We start from the raw sequence: 19,263 nt of genomic DNA on the forward strand, positions 1-19,263 counted from the left end.
CATTGTTCAGCATGAGGAGGGCAGGGGTCGGCGGGGCAGAGACCTGCTCTACCACTTGCTTGCTGTGTGGCTTTGGGAAAGCTCCTTGACAGCCCTGAGCCTCAGTTTCCCCATGTGGAAAATGGAGATGCAACAAGTCTCTACCTGTAGAGATTTTTGTGAGGATAAAATGAAATAGCTCAAGTAAAGAGCGTGCTGAGCACGGAGTCTGGCTTGGGATGCTCCCTCAGCAAATGAGCAGATGTTGCTTGGCCTGTTAACTGTTCAGGAGAAGAACTTAAAAGGCACTAGTGGGACAAATGGCTGGACCGTGGTGGAGAAGGGGGCCAGAATCTTTACCTCCCTGGGTAGATAAGCATAGCCTGGAGGTTTGTTTACCATGGAGATTCCCAGGCCCCACCCTCAGGGCTTGGGATCCTGTAGGAGGGTGTCAGGTCCCGGGAATCAGGGATGAAAATTCCCACCTGAAGGGACTCTTGTGGGAGGCCCGAGGACACACCGGTAAAACAATTCTTAGAAATAGATGTTGCCGGAGAAAAAGTTCTGGCTTTGGGTTTAATTCCTGGGTGACCTGAGTGGGTTACTTTCTCTCTTTGATCCTCAGTTTCCTCATCTGTACAATGGGGGTGACATTTCCACCCTCCCGGGGTTCCTGGGAGGATTTTGCCACACAGAACCCAGATGCTGCCTGGACAGGGGGTGCTCCTTAGTGACGGCTCCTATCCCACACCCTGGGGATTCAGAGTGACAGAGACCCCTTAAAGCCTTAGGCCCAGGAGCCGAGGGGCCCATGAGCGAGGTGGCTGTGGCCTGGAGGCTGCTGGTTGCATTTGGCAGGAGCCAGACCCCAGTGCTGTAACAGTGACCTCATGGCTGAGAGCATTTGTTTGTGCTTTGGGGATTTGCCCTGGTTTCCAGAAGCTGCAGCTGCTTCACCTCCTGTAGTATCTCAGCCCCCCAACCTTGGGGATAGTTGGAAGGATCATGAGAGGATCAAATGAGACAGGCAGGTGGGGCCCCGTGAGCCCCTGACACAGTGAGCCCACTTTTGCGCTTATTTTTAATACTCTTATTATTGATATTAATATAATGTGTCTTCAAGCTTCAGGCCAACGGCAGCTCAGATGGAGAGCAAGACTCCAGAGTTGACCCACCTGCTTTCAGATCTTGGTTCTGTAGCTTCCTAGCTGTGTGGCCTTGGGCAAATGACCTTTTCTTTCTGAGCCTCAGACTGGGGATGATATTCAAGGCACGTTCCCAGGGGATGAAAGGCATGTGGTGGGTGCTCGGGGAGCGACAGCTGATTCTGCCTGATTACCTGGGAGAGCCGGGGGGCCCAGGACCACTGAGGCTCAGAGAGAGAAAGGGAGAGGCGCAGGCAACCAGGCTCCTGCCCTCCAGGCAGGCATGCTCTTTGCTCCTGTGGGCCTCCATCAGGGGCACAGGGCTCTGTGGGGATCTGAGATTAAGGGCTCTTTTGTCCACACTGGAATTCTGTAAGCTGCCTGGGGCTAGGCCTTCTTAACAGAGCACCCCTGGGGGTAGAAAGCAGTTGGAGAAGGGGGTTCCATGGAGAATGGGGCAGAAGGCAACTGGGGATTCACGGAAGGGATGAAATCCATAGAGTCACTCATGAACCCAAGAGGATCCAGGAATCCACATGGATCATGACTTCTTGGTGGGGAGTGGGTCACCTGCCGAGGTCAAGGCCATGGTGGGGATGGAGTGAACCCCAGGTGGAGAGGAGCTGGCCCAGGTGGGAGCATAGTTAGGAGAGGAGCCCCCGCTCCTCCCAGCAGCTGATCCCTCATCCCAGTCAGGGACACAGCCCTCTCTGGACATTTGGGGGTGTGGGCAGTTGGGGGGAGCATCCCCAGCCAAGCTAGGGCATGTGTAGCTCCCCATGTTTCAGTCATTCCCTCCTTCATTTCCCTCCCTTTTTGCTTGCTGCGGTCTTGGATTTGTTTGTTCATCCAACAAGCATTTATTAGGCACTTAGTGTGTGCCAGACCCTGCGCTGCTACCGGGACACAGAGATATGAAGGAGCCCCAGCATGGCCTGGGGCCTGGACCTTTGTGCTCTACCACTCCTGCCCCCAGGGGCTAAAGCAGGTGAATGAATGAATAAATGAATGAATGAATGGAGTATTGGTCAGGACAGGGACTCACTGGGTGACCTAATAGCCTAAAACTTGGGACCTGGGGCTGAACACCCGGACGCTAAACTCAAGAGCGAGGTTGCGGGCTGTTGGGCCACAGCCTTAAAATCAGTGCACAGAGGTGAGGAAGTAATCTTGACAATGCATTAAAAACCATACTTTGGAGCACCTGCTGTGTTCCAGCCACCAGCCCAAGCACTATGTCTTTTTTTTTTTGAATTTTTGAATTTTATTTAATTAATTTTTTTTACAGCAGGTTCTTATTAGTTATCTATTTTATACACATCAGTGTATACATGTCCATCCCAATCTCCCAGTTCATCCCACCCCCACCTCCCCCCCCACCGCTTTCCTCCCTTGGTGTCCATACGTTTGTTCTCTACATCTGTGTCTCTATTGCTGCCCTGCAAACCGGTTCATCTGTGCCATTTTTCTAGGTTCCACATATACGCGTTAATATACGATATTTGTTTTTCTCTTTCTGACTTACTTCGCTCTATATGACAGTCTCTAGATCCATCCACATCTCTACAAATGACCCAATTTCATTCCTTTTTATGGCTGAGTAATATTCCATTGTATATATGTACCACATCTTCTTTATCCATTCGTCTGTCGATGGGCGTTTAGGTTGCTTCCATGACCTGGCTCTTGTAAGTAGTGCTGCAGTGAACATTGGGGTGCATGTGTCTTTTTTTTTTTTTTTCTTTTTTCTTGCGTTATGCGGGCCTCTCACTGTTGTGGCCTCTCCCATTTGCGGAGCACAGGCTCCGGACGCGCAGGCTCAGTGGCCATGGCTCACGGGCCCAGCCGCTCCGCGGCACGTGGGATCCTCCCGAAACGGGGCACGAACCCGCGTCTCCTGCATCGGCAGACGGACTCTCAAGCACTGCGCCACCAGGGAAGCCCTGCATGTGTCTTTTTGACTTATGGTTTTCTCTGGGTATATGCCCAGTAGTGGGATTCCAAGCGCTATGTCTTTTATTCCTCACAGCAGGCCTCGTGACTAGGCTATATCAACACCCTTTTACTGATGACGAAACCAAGACTTCAAATGGTTAAATAACCTGTCCTGGGTCACACACCCAGTGAGGGCTGGAATCAGGCTTGAATCTAGTTTTCCCACCTGCGAAGTCCTCGTTCTGCTAGTGAGGGATTGCTCCCCCCACTTTGTGGATGAGGAGGGTTTGGTGGCCTAGAGAGACTGTGGGAGGAGCCTCGTGGGCCAGCTTCCAGCTGTCCTAGGAGATCTTCAGGGGGCTGAGAGAGGCAGTGGGCAACGGAGGGAGGAGAGGGAGGCAGGGCTCGATTTCCTTTCTGGCCGTTGTTCTTCCTGGCCTGCCTTGCACACTGCCAAGGGGTCCGTGCCGAGTTGGGCCTGGGCCCGCAGAAGGCAGAGCCAGGGAGGGCCCTCTTCCCTTCCGGCAGGGAGGAGGTGCCATGGCCATTTCCGAGACTGGCAGGCACGAGGCACTGGGCTGTCTGCCCCACACATACCTCTTGCTGGCAAAGCCCTCACACCCCTTGTGGAGCCTGGGCCACGCTGGCCCTTCAGCCAAAGCCCCCTCCAGCTTGGCCCACACTAGCTCTGTTTGACTCTGAGCAAGTCATTTGCCCTCTGAGCCTCAGTTTTCTTGCCAGTAAAATGGGGGCAGGGTTGGGGTGAAGAGGAATGAATCTGGCACATAGCAGGTATTCAACAAATGCTAGCACTCAGTCCACTTGGGGATGGAGGCTAGTTGTGATTTACCAGCTCAGAAGGGCCTTCCTCATCCCCAGAGAAGAGACCCCCTTTCCTACCTTTCACCCCAGCCGGCAGGGGACAGGACAGAAGGGTCCTCAAGGAAACGGGGTGCTCTTGCAGCAGAGTCCTGGAACCGGGATTGGAGTTTGCAGCTCCGTTAGCTCCTTCTGTAGGGATGACTTGGACATCTGCCCAGCCTTTGTCACTGGGGGCATGTTCTGTATCCCAGACAACTGGAAATAGGCCTCATGGTCTGTGTCACATTGTGACCCCCAGCAAGTCATGCCCCCTCTGGGCTCAGCGCCTCCCAGCAGCAGCCACCACTTACCCAATGCTCACTGTGCAGGCACTCAGCCAAGCCTTTGTGCAATAGCTGATTCAGTCCTCCTGTCGGCCCATGAGGTTGGTGCTGTTATTATTGCACCCATTTTGTAGTTAAAGACCCAGAGTAGGGAAGTAATTTGCCCAGGAATGTATGCTGGTCACTGGCAGAGATGGGGTTCAGGTGTCTCTGGGGATGCCCATCTTGCTCTGGGTTTCCCCTCTCTTTAAAATGATCTTCTTGGGGGGTAGTGGTGGTGGGATGAATTGGGAGATAGGGACTGACATATATACACTAATTTGTATAAAGTAGATAACCAATAAGAACCTCCTGTATAAAAATAAATAAATAAAATTAAATTTAAAAAAATAAATAAAATGATCTTCTGGTCCTGTCTTAAGCTCTGGTGAGAACTGGGCAAGAGGGTGGACATGAGAGGCTTCTGGAAGCATCAAAAGGCCCAGATAAAAGTAAGGGCATTGCTAAGAACAGGCACTGCCTCTATAGCTTTCTGGGAGCTGAACTATGATGTGGACATAGGAAACACAGGGTGCCTGGGTTTGGGTTTTGGTTCTACCACTTCCTGGCTGTGCAACCCTTGGTGAGTTACTTGACCTCTCTGTGCCTCAGTTTCCTCTTCTCTAAGTGGGGGTGATGAGAGCGCCTGCCTACCCTGGGGTTGCTCTGTGGTAGAGGTAGGATGGCCTGCTCATGCCCTGCTCATCACCCACCTTTGCTCAGGTCTCTAAGGACATCTCCGTGCGGCTGCATAAAGAGCTCGAGGCGGTGGAGAAGAAACGGGCGAGGCTGGAGGAGGAGAATGAGGAGCTTCGGCAGCGGCTCATTGAGACCGAGCTGGCCAAGCAGGTGCTGCAGACAGAGCTGGAGCGGCCGAGAGAGGTGAGGCCCCCGTCCACCCCGGCAGGGCCAGGCCTGGGCCGGGCAGGCATGTGCCAGCCCCATCCAGCCAGTGTCTCTGAACCTCTGTCTCTGCACAGTTATGCCTCCCTGGCAGAGCTGTCTATTCATTCACTGCTCCAGCACGCGCTCCCTGAGCACCTACTGTGTTCACTGTGTGCTGGATACTAAGGACACAGGGGTGCGTGAGAGACACCTGGTTCCTGTCCTCGAGGAGCCCACAGGCTAACGAAGGAGACAGTCAGCCATCAAAGGACCACAGCTGGGAGAGGATTGCCTGAGAAAACATGCAACAGTGCTGAGCAGGGGACCCAGCCCTCTGTGCCTCAGTTTCCTCATCTATAAAAGGGGATAGTAATACTTCAAATCATTGGAAGGACTAAGTGGTATAGATTTTGTGGACATGCTTTAGGGACTGCCTGACATTGCCACTCGGTATAAAGTCACTGCCAGGTCTGGGCAGCCTCTGGCTGGTGTCTCAACACATTTCCAGGACACAGATGCTTTTTTTTTTTTAATTTATTTAATTTATTTATTTTGGCTACGTTGGGTCTTCGTTGCTGCACTCGGGCTTTCTCTAGTTGCAGCGAATGGCGGCTACTCTTCATGGCAGTGCGTGGGGTTTTCATTGCGGTGGCTCCTCTTGTTGAAGAGCACGGGCTCTAGAGTGCACGGGCTTCAGTAGTTGTGGCTCGCGGGCTCTAGAGTGCAGGCTCAGTAGTTGTGGCGCACGGGCTTAGTTGCCTCGCGGCATGTGGGATCTTCCCGGACCAGGGCTCGAACCCTTGTCCCCTGCATTGGCAGGCGGATTCTTTTTTTTTTTTTTTGCTGTGTTGGGTCTTTGTTTCTGTGCGAGGGCTTCCTCTAGCTGTGGCAAGTGGGGGCCACTCCTCATCGCGGTGCGCGGGCCTCTCACTATCGCGGCCTCTCTTGTTGCGGAGCACAGGCTCCAGACGCGCAGGCTCAGTAGTTGTGGCTCACGGGCCTAGTTGCTCCGTGGCATGTGGGATCCTCCCAGACCAGGGCTCGAACCCGTGTCCCCTGCATTAGCAGGCAGATTCTCAACCGCTGCGCCACCAGGGAAGCCCTGGCAGGCGGATTCTTAACCACTGCGCCACCAGGGAAGCCCCAGATGCTTCTTGAGTGTGACCCCAGGCACCAGCTTCTCTGTCTTTGGTCATGAGAGTCCTTCCACCTGGCATCCCATTCTTTCTTCTGCTGTGTGTTAGGTGTACAGCATGTTAAGCACCATGCTAGACACTTTCCATGATTTTCAGAAAGGCCTGATGAGGTTGTGATTGTACCAGTTTTATGGATGAAAACACAGCCCTGAGGGAGGGAGCGATGTCCTCCAGGTCATGTAGGGCCCAGTGGGCTGTGCAGATTGGAAACCATCAGCCCAGGTGATGCCTAAGGGCTGGAATCCTCCAGAATCCAGGGGTCTGTGTCCCAGGCGGCCCCGGTGCCTTCTGCCCCCAGAGGCACAGCTGGGCCTCAGCTGTCTGGCTGCTCATGAGGCATGCTAGGATCGAACGTTGTTCTGGGGCACAGTTCTCACCTTCCCAAGGGCAGGCGTGCCAGCATTCCAGGACAGACACCACAGCCCTGAGGCCGTAACAATCCTTCTGCTGCCCTCCCCACTGGGTGTGTTGGTGTGACGAGCCAAAGGCTTCTCGGTGTGGAGATGGGAGGTGTTTGCTACTCAGGGCTGCCCAGGGCTGCGTGGGAGGCCCCCTCCCCCAGGCAGCCTCCTGCCCTCCATGGCCTGGCCAATAACAGGGGACCATCTTCACACATCTCATTGCTGCCACCCTTGATAGTGAAAAGGAGAGCCAGTTTCAGAAGGTGCCTCAGATGTCAGCCTGTTCCCATTGTAAAGGAGAGGGAACAGAGGTCCAGAGAGGGAGAGCCTGCCTGAGTTCACCCAGCCTTTCCTTGGCTGAGATGGGGCTGAGACCCTGAAGCCACCTCCCCTAAGTTTCAGTTTCTTCATCTGTGACATCAGGATAATAACAGTACCCAGTTTATGAGGTTGTTCATGATCATTCATAAGATTGGGTAACCAGAGAGCACTGTGAAGAGCACTGTGAAAAGAATAAGGTAGTAAAGCAGTTCCTGAGAAAGTTAAACAGAATTTCCAAATGAGCCAATTCCGCTTCTGGGTATATATACCAAAAGTGAAAGCAGGGACGCGAACAGATATTTGTACCCTCATGTTCATAGCAGCATTATTCACGGTAGCCAGAAGGTGTAAGCAACCCAAATGTCCATCAATGAACAAACAAAAATGTAGTATATGCCTCCAATGTATGTATAATCTTAAGAAGGAACGTGATTCTGAAACAGGCTACAACGTGGGTGAACCTCAAGGACGCTGTGCTCAGTAAAATAAGCCAGACACAACAGGACAAGTATTGTAGGATTCCACTCAGATGAGATACTGAGAGTAGTCAAATTCATAGAGACAGAAAGTAGGTTAGAGGTTACCAGAGCCTGGAGGGAGGAGGGTATAGGGAGATATTGTTTAATAGGTACAGCATTTCAGTTTGGGATGATGACAAAGTTCTGGAGGTGAATGGTGATGATGCCACTGGATTGTACCCTTGAAAATGGCTAAAAATAGCAGATCTTATGTTATGTATATTTTACTGCCATAAAAAAGAAAAAAATGGTTAAAATAGTAAATTTTATATTAGGTGTACTTTCCCACGATTTAAGAAAAAAGGCAGATACATATGCACTGATGTGGAAAGATCTCTAAGGTACATTGTTAAGCGGGAAGAGAAAGCTATAGAACCATACATATTGTGCAATCCCACTAATTATTTTGGAAAGCCATACAGAACGAACTGATTTTGAAGCATGTGTCTGTATGTGCAAATGCATAGCCTGGAGGAAAGTCTGGAGGGAAACCCACTGAACTGAGGCATTAGAAATGGTAGGAGTACGGTAGGTAATGGCTTTTGCTTTTTATTCTATGATTGCTGTATTTAGGGGTTTTTTTGGGGGGAGCCGTGGTTATTATTAGTGAAATTTTAAATAAAGTCAAGCATGTAAAGAGCCCTTTGTGGTGCCTGGCACACAGTTGGTGCTCAGGAAACACTGGTTCACTTCCTCTTGAAGGTGATGTCAGTGAGGCTGGCCTAGCCCTCCCTGATGTGCCCCTCGGTGTCTTAGGATCTGCGGAAGGAGGCGTGGCCCTGTGTTTATTTGCTGATTGCCCTCTCTCCTCCTTCTCCTTCCTGATATGGTTTCTATGGAGACGAGGGTCCCTTAGCAATTCTTCTGCCAGAGCTGTTCCAGTCCCATCATCGAGATCTGCCTTTGCCATCCTGACAGGTTGCTGTGGCGATGCTGTCACCCGGCTGGGAACAGGAGCCCCTGGCCTGAGCTGATGTGGTTGCTATGGAGATGGCTCTTCGCTAGAGAGAAGGGAGGGTGGCCTGCCCCAGCTGTGTTCTGCAATGGCACCGTTGCCAGCTGGGCTGCAGCTCAAAAATCGTAACACGAGCCACTGCCACCCCCAATCCAGTATCATTCCCCGTCTTTCTATTTTAGGCAGAAAGCCAATATCAGTGTTGATGGGATTTATTATAACATAGCTGCTGTGTCTGAGTGCTTGCTCTGTACCAGGCACTACACTAAGCATTTTATGTGTGTCTTCACGTTGTGTAGCCAGCAGCCTCCCAAGGTACATCGTGATTTTGTCCCGATTTTATTTTATTTTGTTTATTTATTTTTTTGGCTGCGCCACACAGCTTGCGGGACCAGGGATTGAACCCAGGCCCTCAGCAGTGAAAGCGTGGACTTGCTATATATAGATGGGACAGGGGAAAGACAAGGATGGAATCCTAACCCAGGACTCTCCATCTCCCAAAGCCACACTAACTCTTACGGCAATGCCCGTGCCCTCCTCGCCCCATCCAGGGGCCTTCCTAGAACCCAGCTGTGTTTCGGAACCTCTGAAGAGGCCACTCACTCCAACGAGTACTTCATTCTCTGGCCCAGGCTTCTTGGCCTGATTCTCACTCTCATGGGGTAGGAAGGACACTCAACCATAGTATCAGTTCACCTGGGTTCAAATCTCGGTTCTGCTGGCGTCGTCATCTGATGCAGCCTAGCCGTGGCCTGTGTGCTGCAGGGCAAACTCGAACTTGGAGTTACACGGGCCTGAGTTTGAATCCTGCCTTTGCCACTTACTTGCAAATAACTGTAGCGTTGGGCAAATCATGTAACTGCTCCAGTGCTCAGTTTGTTCATTTATAAAATGGGAATATGGGGACTTCTCTGGTGGTCTGTGGGTAAGACTCCACGCTCCCAATGCAAGGGACCCAGGTTCGATCCCTGGTCGGGGAACTGGATCCCGCATGCATACTGCAACTCAGAGTCCGCATGCTGCAACTAAAGATCCCACGTGCCGCAACTAAGACCCAGCACAGCCATAATAAATAAATGATAAATATTTTAAAAATGGGGGGCTTCCCTGGTGGCGCAGTGGTTGAGAGTCCGCCTGCCGATGCAGGGGACACGGGTTCGTGCCCCGGTCTGGGAAGATCCCACATGCCGTGGAGCGGCTAGGCCCGTGAGCCATGGCCGCTGAGCCCTCCACAACGGGAGAGCCCACAGCAGTGGGAGGCCCGCCTACCACAAAAAAAAAAAAAAAAATGGGAACGTGGATCCCTACATCTCAGAGGTGTTTATGAGAATTAATCTAGACAAGCAGGTAAAATGCTTAGTGGAGAATAAGAGCTCGGTAAATACTGGTTATCAGTGTCATCACCTGTGGGCCTGGAGAAGCATTTCCCTTAGTTCAATAAATATCCTTCTGCTGCCTCTAGCAAGGAGCTTTCCATATCAAACTGCCAGTTGCCCATGGAAGGAGCAGTTAGGTAGCAGATCAACGCCTGCACTTGGCAGCGTCTGCCCCTGTACTTTGATTTGGGGTCCATGTCAAACCACTCTGTTTTCCTCCACTCAAATGGTCTCCCTCAGCCCGGAGCCACACCTCCTCTCTAGCTGCTTCAGCTACTTTGGAGGAAGAATTCCTTAGTCTTTGAGATGCACCCTTACCCCAGGCTCCCCCCTGGAGTAAATTTGGTACACACAGCACAGTCTGTGTTTTCAGTGAGACCTTTTCAAACATCCCCTCTAAATTGGATGAAAATCTACCCAACTGTTTTGGCAGAAGGCTCATTTTATTCCTTGAAGGTTGGTCTATGTTTCCTGGCAGCATGGAAGCATGGAAGGTGTTAGAAGACAGGGGGCCTCTCCAGAGCCGTGCTCAGGCAGCCTCTCCATGTGGGCTGGAGGGGCGGAGGTACCCTCTTCTAATCTCCTGGAGAAGGGCAAGGAGGGCAGAGCTTCTGCTCCTACTAGGAGCCGTTAGACCAAGGATGCTTAGAGGCACCACCCTGGCTGCTCAAAAGCGGCCTTGTGAGTTGCTGGTGGGTGGGGAAGCCCCTGCTGCGTGCCAGGCCAAGGACTGTGCCCTCGGGGTCTGGCACTTGTGACTGGCATTCTTGTTGGTGCCCGGGTGCTGTCCTGCCCTGCCCCAGCCCGCCCACCTGAGGCCCAGGGCCAGAACATCTGCCCCTGGGGGCTTGACAGAGGGGCTCTGACGGGCCTTGGCTCCCTGGAGGGGCAACGCAGTCCCCCAGGCCGCCTGGCCAGCTGCTGCCCTGCAGAGAGGAGGAAGGTCTTTGTGCTCTGTGAGCCTGCCTTGTTTTCCCTCCAGAGCCGCAGAGCAGTGTGGGAGCCCAAATGGCTTAGATGAGGTGGGGGGCAGGGACAGGGGCAGTTCCATCCAGAAAAGGCTGGAACCACTTTGGTCCTGAAAAGGTTTGCTGCTTCAGCCCCTCTTCTCTGCCCACTGCCCTCCCTTTCTGGTGGGCACTCAGAAGTCACCCTCTGAAAATGTGTTGGAATGGTGTTCATGACATTTCTTGGGGCAGTACCTTTTAAAAACATTTTACTATAACTTTCCCCTCCCACCCAACAGGTAATATATGCATAGTAGAGAAAGACTAGGAAATACAAGTAAGCCATAAGGAGAAAAAGTTTCACCTGTAATCCAATATTCAGAGGAAATTCCTCCGAGTAATTACCAAATTACTGTTTGGGTGGGATTACGTCCCAATATGTTTTACTTCCAATACGTTTTTTGTGTGTATGCGCACACACATATTGAAACGTATATATGCATTTTTCTTTACTAAAAAAGTAATATAAGCTCAGTGAAGCAAAAATTTCATTACGAAAACATATAAATGCATGCCTAGCATACCTCTAAGGGTGGACACATCAGACTCTGGTTGCATTGGTTGCCTCAGGCAAGAGAGCTGGTCACAGGGTTCACTGTATTCCTTTTTGGGTTTTTTGGGTTTTTTTTTTGGCGGTACGCAGGCCTCTCACTGCCGTGGCCTCTCCCGTTGCGGAGCACAGGCTCCGGACGCGCAGGCTCAGCGGCCATGGCTCACGGGCCCAGCCGCTCCGCGGCATGTGGGATCTTCCCAGACCGGGGCACGAACCCACGTCCCCTGCATTGGCAGGCGGACCCTCAACCACTGCGCCACCAGGGAAGCCCCCTTTTTGGGTTTTTTGAAGTTTGAAGTATGTGAGTGTGTTCTCCAAAATGTAAGAAATAATAATGATACATAAAATAAAAGAAGAAAGGCTCCCCTAACCACTTCCCTCAATTCGACGCCTGACTCAGCCTAACCTGTGATTTGGTTTGGTTTGTGTCTTTTCAGGCCTTTCTCTGTGCTTATATGATGTATATTCCTCTATGTATTTTTTTTCATAAAGATGGGATTATGTTACATGCACAGCTTCTGTAACATACAGAATAATATAGCATGAACACAGACTGTCTTTTTAAAGGCTGGATGTTTGGGGGTTTTCTTCTGCTTAAGGTGCTTATTATAAGTCAAAGATCACAGAGTCGAGTAAACATAGGAAGGAAAGTCTAAAAGAACACCATCTATTTCAGTATTTTAAACACAGAGCCAGAGATCTAGAAGGAGCTCCATCTGACCCTCAGCTGTGGTCACCCTCAGGAGGAGAAGGGATGGGGGTGTAAACAGGGGGGCTTCTGCTTCGTCAGAACAGTACAGATTCACAGTGAGAATGTGTCTTTAAATATTAATTTATTTTTTTAAATATTGTATAATTTTTAAAAACTTTAAAGAGAAACACTGGAGGACTATGTCTTCCCTCCTGAAAAAATGGGGAAGAAAAGTGCAAAGTGCAAGTTCCCTGTACTCTCATCGTTATCAGCCTGGTGCATATTCTTTAGACCATATTCCCCCACCATGCACTTGTGCACACGTATACACACACACACACACACACACACACACACACACACGTCTTATTTTTATAAAAATGGTAACATGTTCTAGCTTTTTTTTAAATAACAGCTTTATTGAGATATAATTCACATACCATATAGTTTGCTTTTTAAAGGATACAGTTCAGTGGTTTTTAGAATATTCAGAGTTGTACAGCCGTCACCACTCTCTAATTCCAGGACATTTCCATCGCCCTAGAAAGAAACCCCAAGTCACTCCCCATTCCCTCTTCCTCTTCCTCCCTGGCAGCCACTAATCTACTTTCTGCCTTTGTGGATTTGCCTCTTCTCAACGCTTCATGTAAATGGATTCATAACGCTATGTGGCTTTTTGTGACAGGCTGCTTTCACTCAGCATGATGTTTTCAAGCATGTTGTAGCATCGAGCGAGGCTTCATTCTTTTCCATGGCTAATATTGCCTTGTGTGGCTATGCCACGTTTTGTTCATCCATTCATCAGTTGGTGGACATTAGGGTTGCAGGTTTTGTTTTGCAGTTTCCTTCTCTCGCTTACCAAGCTGTCTCAGAGATTTTACCATGTCAGTGAACCTCACTCTCCCTCTGTCCTTTTTCATGGCTTTAGGCTTTGTGTTATCTCACTCCTTTTTATGTGATGGCTGGGACCTCTCAGTGCCCCTGGAGACCCCTGGTTCCCCTTACTGTCACCCCACTTCCCTCCTCCAGAAAGTCTACAGTGGTCACCTAATCCGTGGCTCAGTTTTGTATTGATAGATGATGAAATGGAGTTTCAGAGAGAGGAAGGGGTTCACCCAGGATCATAAACTCAGTGTTGACGGGGTCTCAGCTGAGTTCACAGCCCCTCCCATCAGCTTCTGATGGGCGGGCCCAGATCTGCAAGCCTGACCACCTGACTCCCGGGCCCCCACCTCACCACTCCAGGAGGGGTCTCTGAGCATCCCCTTCCCAGGCCCCTTTTGTAGGAGGGGGTCTTTGGGGAAGGACTTGTTTTGTGGCCCTCACCCCCGCCTTCCCTACTCTTTCCTCCTTGCCTGGAAAGATCCCCCATCAGTCCTTCTCAAATACTGGCTCCCTGCTCTTGGCACCCAGCGTCTGAAATATCAGCCTCTGCATTCTTGCCTCATTTGCATTTCAAAAGGTCTCTTTAGGAATTGATTCGGCTCTAAGATGAACTTAAGAGCCTGTCTGGGGTTCATCTCCCTGGCTCTGTGGTTCCAAGCTTAGCTGCACATTAGAATCACCTTGGAAGCTATTTAAAAATACTGATGCCTGGGACCTACCCAGACCAATGATGTGAGACTCTCTGGGGTTGGGACCTTGGGCATCTTTTTTTTTTCTTTTTAAGTTTCCCTAGGTAATTCTGATGTGCACCCAGGTTGAGAACCACTGTGCTGGCTCCACTCTGTCCCTTGTCCAAGAAGGCACATTTTCTCCTTCCAGGTCTTTGGAGCTAGAACAAGAGCTCTGTCAAGAACTGGTCCCAGGGACTTCCCTGGCGGTCCAGTGGTTAAGACTTCACCTTCCGATGCAGGAGGTGCCGGTTCGATCCCTGGTCCGGGAGCTAAGATCCCACATGCCTCATGGCCAAAAATCCAAAACATAAAACAGAAGCAATGTCGTAACAAATTCAATAAAGACTTAAATTAAAAAAAAAAAGAACTGGTTCCAGGTCAGCTCTGGTTTTGCTGTGGGACCTCTCTCTAGCCTTCAGTAAACTGGGGGCTTGGATTAGATCAGTGGTTCTCACCTTCAGTGACTGGGTGTGAGACGTGGGGGACCAGGAGCCCATGTATTTGGACTACCTGGGAGCATGCTTGAAAATTACCTGCCTGACTTGAAAAGTCAAATGTAACCCAAGGGTGATTTTATATGCCACGAACATGAATCACCCCTCTCTTGGGAAGAAATGTTCAGTGGACTCATGCATCTAACTGAGTGACTTTTTTAAACGTTGAGAAAGTTCAGAAATGATTTTTATAACAATTCTTCAAATTCCCCTCCATTGGGCTTGTGCCATTTTGCATTCTTGCCAGTGAAATATGAGTGATCCTGTGTCTCCATAGTTTCATCAATAGAATGTGCTGTCAGGTGTTTGGATTTTTGCCAATCTGATAGGTGAGAAATGGTATCTCAGTATAGTTTTAATTCACATTTCTCTACCATGATTAGGGTTGAGCATCTTCCTATGGTTGGAGCCATCTATCTTTTTTTGCATGTGAACCGGTTTTCATATCTCTAGCCCGTTTTTCTATAGGTTTGTTGGATTTTTTCCTCTATTTTGTGAATCACTTTACATATTTAAGATATTAACCCTTTGTCAGTGTAATACATTGCAAATATTTTTTCCCAGTTAATTATTTCTATTTTTACTTTTCTTCGGGTATTTTTTTTCCCATGTAGAATTTGCTTATCTAATCAAATGTATCGATTTCTTCCCCTATTGCTTCTGTAGTTTTGAATCATGATGATTATTATAGGCTTATTTTGCTTTAATCTGCGTGAAAACCTACCATTTAAATTGTAAAAAATGATCAGTTCCTCATCATTTCTAAGCGTCTTGTATAGTTATGATCTGTTTTACCATATTCATTTTGTTTATTAGTATCCATGCTGAATTAAAGTCCTCACTAGAATGTCAGTTCCGTGAGCTCAGGATTCCCCCTGAGATGGAGATTTGCATACAAGAGGCTTCTGGAAACGTCCTCTTGGAATAACACCATCAGGGATCGAGGCAGAGGGAGAAGCTGAGCTGCAGAGCATTCACACCAATGGCCTCAGCTGATCCCATGGGGAGCTCTGGAGCTGAAGTGGGAAGGGGGCATGGACCAGTCACTGGATGTGGGTTCCCCGCCCCCCCCCCAGCACCCCCACCCAGGGAGGGCACATGACCTTGGTTGAGGTGGTTGCCCTCAGCCAATGGCCATCACTGGGGGAGGGACTCAACTTTGAGGTCTTAGCCAGGGGAATGTGTGCCCCAGTCCTAAAGGCATAACACTCCAGCATCCCCCTCAAGTACACTGTCTGTTGTGGTCCCTGCTGTATTCTTCATGCCTAACTATGCCTGGCACGTGATAGGTGCTCAGGGAGTCTTTGGTGAATGAATGAAAGACAAACAAGAACAGAAACCCAGATTTCTGGGTCTTGGGCTCAACCCAACTGGATCACAATTTCGGGGTGGGAGAGAGGGGAGGAACCCTGGGCAGGTGGGTTCAGAATCGTCTCAAGTGCTTCTGTCCTGTTCCCCGTTTGCAACCCATTGGGTGGTCTTGAGACTCCTCTGGCTCCGCAGTTGATGCTGGTCAAGGCTGGACATGGCTGGGCTGCGCTGGCCAGGGAGGGCAGGGGCCCTCAGCGGAACCCTAGGCACTGTGACTGCTCTTTGGATGTGCATCATTCTGTGAGCTTTCAGTTCAGTTTTTTTTAATCTCGCTCCAGCATTCCTTGAAGAAAAGAGGAACCCGCTCCCTTGGGAAGACGGACAAGAAACCTTCCATGCAGGTACCTCCCGTCAGCCTCCACAGCCTCTGTGCAGCCCCCAGCAGTAGCTTTCAGTCTGAAGGCCCCAGGCCTAACTCCATGTGGCTCGGGCAGTCCCCAGAGGTGCCCACCCTGCCCCAGTTTCTACTCCATCCTCCCCTTGTTCACTTTCTTAGCTTCGCTGTGTACTTTACTTCCCCAAACTACACCCTGAGCCCATGGTTCTCACATGCTCTACTAGAGAAAGTGCTATATGTAGCACAGGTCAGGCATAGAATATAGTTTCTACTGGTCCTGGATGGTCAGGGTGTCAGGCACTTTTTATATATTGTCTCATTTAATTTTCTTCATGGTCTGTGAGGGAGGGAATGTTATTGCCCCATTTTACAGATGAGAAAACTGCAGTAGTAATGGTAGTAGTAGTAGCAGCAACACTGACCCTGGCAGAATGTTGCCTACTCCAGGAAGCCCTCCTGGACTCCCCAGGCTACATGCGGTGCCCCATCTGTGCTGCAATATATATGTCCCCCTCTCTGCTTCCCCTCTGGACCCACAGCTCCTTGAGGGTCAGGGCTGTGTCCCCAGCACGTAGTTAGTGCTCCCTCAAATGCTGTGGCTGAGCCTTCCAGCACTAACCTTGCTGGGTCGTGCCTGTCCCTGTTCCCCCTCGGGCCGCAGGAGGACAGTGCCGACCTGAAGTGCCAGCTGCACTTTGCAAAGGAGGAGTCGGCCCTCATGTGCAAGAAGCTCACCAAGCTGGCCAAGGAGAATGACAGCATGAAGGAGGAGCTGCTCAAGTACCGCTCGCTCTACGGGGACCTGGATGGCGCCCTGTCGGCCGAGGAGCTGGCGGACGCACCCCACTCGCGGGAGACCGAGCTCAAGGTTCATCTGAAGCTGGTGGAGGAGGAAGCCAACCTGCTGAGCCGCCGCATCGTGGAGCTGGAGGTGGAAAACCGCGGCCTGCGGGCCGAGATGGACGACATGAAGGATCACGGCGGCGGCTGCGGGGGCCCGGAGGCCCGCCTGGCTTTCTCCGCTCTGGGAGGCGGCGGCGGCGAGTGCGGGGAGAGCTTGGCGGAGCTGCGGCGACACCTGCAGTTCGTGGAGGAGGAGGCTGAGCTGCTACGGCGCTCCTCTGCCGAGCTGGAGGACCAGAACAAGCTGCTGCTGAGCGAGCTGGCCAAGTACCGCTCGGAGCACGAGCTGGACGTGACGCTGTCGGAGGACAGCTGCTCCGTGCTCAGCGAGCCCTCGCAGGAGGAGCTGGCAGCCGCCAAGCTGCAGATCGGCGAGCTCAGCGGCAAGGTCAAGAAGCTGCAGTACGAGAACCGGGTGCTTCTCTCCAACCTCCAGCGCTGTGACCTCGCCTCCTGCCAGAGCACGCGGCCAATGCTGGAGACGGACGCCGAGGCCGGGGACTCGGCCCAGTGTGTGCCCGCGGCCCTCGGCGAGGCCCACGGACCCCACACCGCCCGGCTCTGCAGGGCCCGGGAGGCCGAGGCGCTACCGGGGCTGAGGGAGCAGGCCATCCTGGTCAGCAAGGCCATCGACGTCTTGGTGGCCGATGCCAACGGCTTCACGGCAGGCCTCCGCCCGTATCTGGACAACGAGTGTGCCGACTTTCGGCTGCATGAGGCCCCCGGCAACAACAGCGAGGGCCCCAGGGACACCAAGCTGATCCACGCCCTCCTGGTGAGGCTGAGCTTGCTGCAGCAGGAGCTCTACGCCTTCACGCGGAAGGCGGACTCTGCCCTCGGGGGCCCCAACAAGGAGCAGCCAGATCCCTTCTCGATGCTGCCAGCCTTGGGCTCCCAGGGACCCTCCAAGGAGATTCTTCTGGCCAAAGACCTTGGCTCGGACTTCCAGGTAAGATGTCCCAGTCACAGGCCCTATTACTTTTTTTATATATGTATGTATGTTGTTTTTTTTTTACTGAACCATACATACAGAGGCATGCAAAGCACAAGTACACAGCTTAATGAATTTTCCCAAAGTGAGCACACCTGTGTAAGTGTCACCCAGGACAAGAACTAGAATGTGACCAGCACCCCAGAAGGCCCTCCTCAGGTCCCCTTTTAGCCACTATCCCCACTCCCAAGGGTAAGCCCTCTCGATTCAGTTTTGCCTGTCTTTGAACTTTGCATAAATTGAATCGCACAGAACACACTCACCTGTACCTGCCTTTTTACTCACCATTATGTTTGTTGTCTCAGGTGGCAATAATTTGTGTGTTCTCATGACTGAGTATGATCTCATGGGGTGAATATACCACAGTTCTCTTAGTCATTTACTGTTGATAAAGGGATTCATTCCAAAGCCCTGTCTTTTTGCCAGGTCGCCCTTTCTTCTCTTCATGTCTTTTTGCAACGCTGTATTTTAAAATGAGTATTGTTTAAAAAAAAAAAAAAGCTTTGGTCAGATCCTGTGCAAAGGCCAGAAACTTGGCTTTCTAAAGGTAATGAACTTCCAGCCTCGATATCTATAAACTACTACTTAGAAAAATTAAAATAGCAAAAGTACTTGTCCCCCCAAAAAGCATCACTGCAAGAGTAATCCAGAAACATGCAAAGAGTTTCAGAAGTGCCTCTGGTAAAAAGATGAAGCCTCCTGCCTCCCTGCTTCTTACTCCTTCAAGGTTTTGCTATTAACACTGGTTTTGGAGCACTGCTGTCATAGGCACATGTGGGCTACTTAAAATTAAATTAATAAAAAGTACGATACATATAATTGACAATTCACTTCTTCAGTTCAGCCACATTTCAAGGGCTCGGTAGCTGCGTGTGTCAAGTGGTGCAGATCTAGAACATTTCATCATCACAGCATGCCCTTCTAACTCTTTCTCTCCATGTACTCTCATATATTTGTCTTTGCCTCAAATTGTTTTATGTTATACCTCCTGCTACCACACAACTTGTTTTTCTTGTGTAATGTATCTATTTGTTCATTTATTTACGATGCTGTATTTATTGTTCATATGCTTTTTGTTCTTAGTGCTGGAGATGCCATGGTAAGCAAATAAACAGTTATGATTCCTGCCCCCCAGCTGATATCATCTAGTGGGGAAAGAGATGTTAATCAAAATATCATGCCATTGAATGGGAAATCACAAACTGAGATGAGGGCTCGCTAGGAAAGGTGCTGGCTTCTGTGAACGAGAAGCTTGACGTAGACCCTGGGTCAGGGAGGACCTCTGATCTGAGCTGAGATCAGAAGGATGGATTACCAGGGGAAGAGTGTTCTAAGCAGAGGGAACAGCCTGTGCAAAGGCATCATGGCCAGAAGGAGCAGGATGTGACCAAGGACTAAGGGAAAG

At 50.6% G+C, this 19,263-nt stretch overlaps 1 protein-coding gene across 2 annotated transcripts in view; it reads left to right on the top strand.

Moving 5' to 3' along the window:
* The window catches only part of MTCL2 (microtubule crosslinking factor 2), a 74,837-nt gene that overhangs the window by 22,978 nt on the left and 32,596 nt on the right, over window positions 1–19,263 (top strand). For both annotated transcript variants that reach the window (XM_007447734.1, XM_007447735.1), the window contains 3 exons: window positions 4,967–5,125; window positions 15,906–15,968; window positions 16,626–17,816. In XM_007447734.1, the coding sequence (XP_007447796.1) occupies window positions 4,967–5,125; window positions 15,906–15,968; window positions 16,626–17,816 (1,413 nt within the window). The remainder of the gene's footprint in view (window positions 1–4,966; window positions 5,126–15,905; window positions 15,969–16,625; window positions 17,817–19,263) is intronic.

This window comes from Lipotes vexillifer, unplaced genomic scaffold (assembly GCF_000442215.2).
Source record: "Lipotes vexillifer unplaced genomic scaffold, Lipotes_vexillifer_v1.1 scaffold397, whole genome shotgun sequence".
Classification (NCBI taxonomy): Eukaryota; Metazoa; Chordata; class Mammalia; order Artiodactyla; family Lipotidae; genus Lipotes; species Lipotes vexillifer.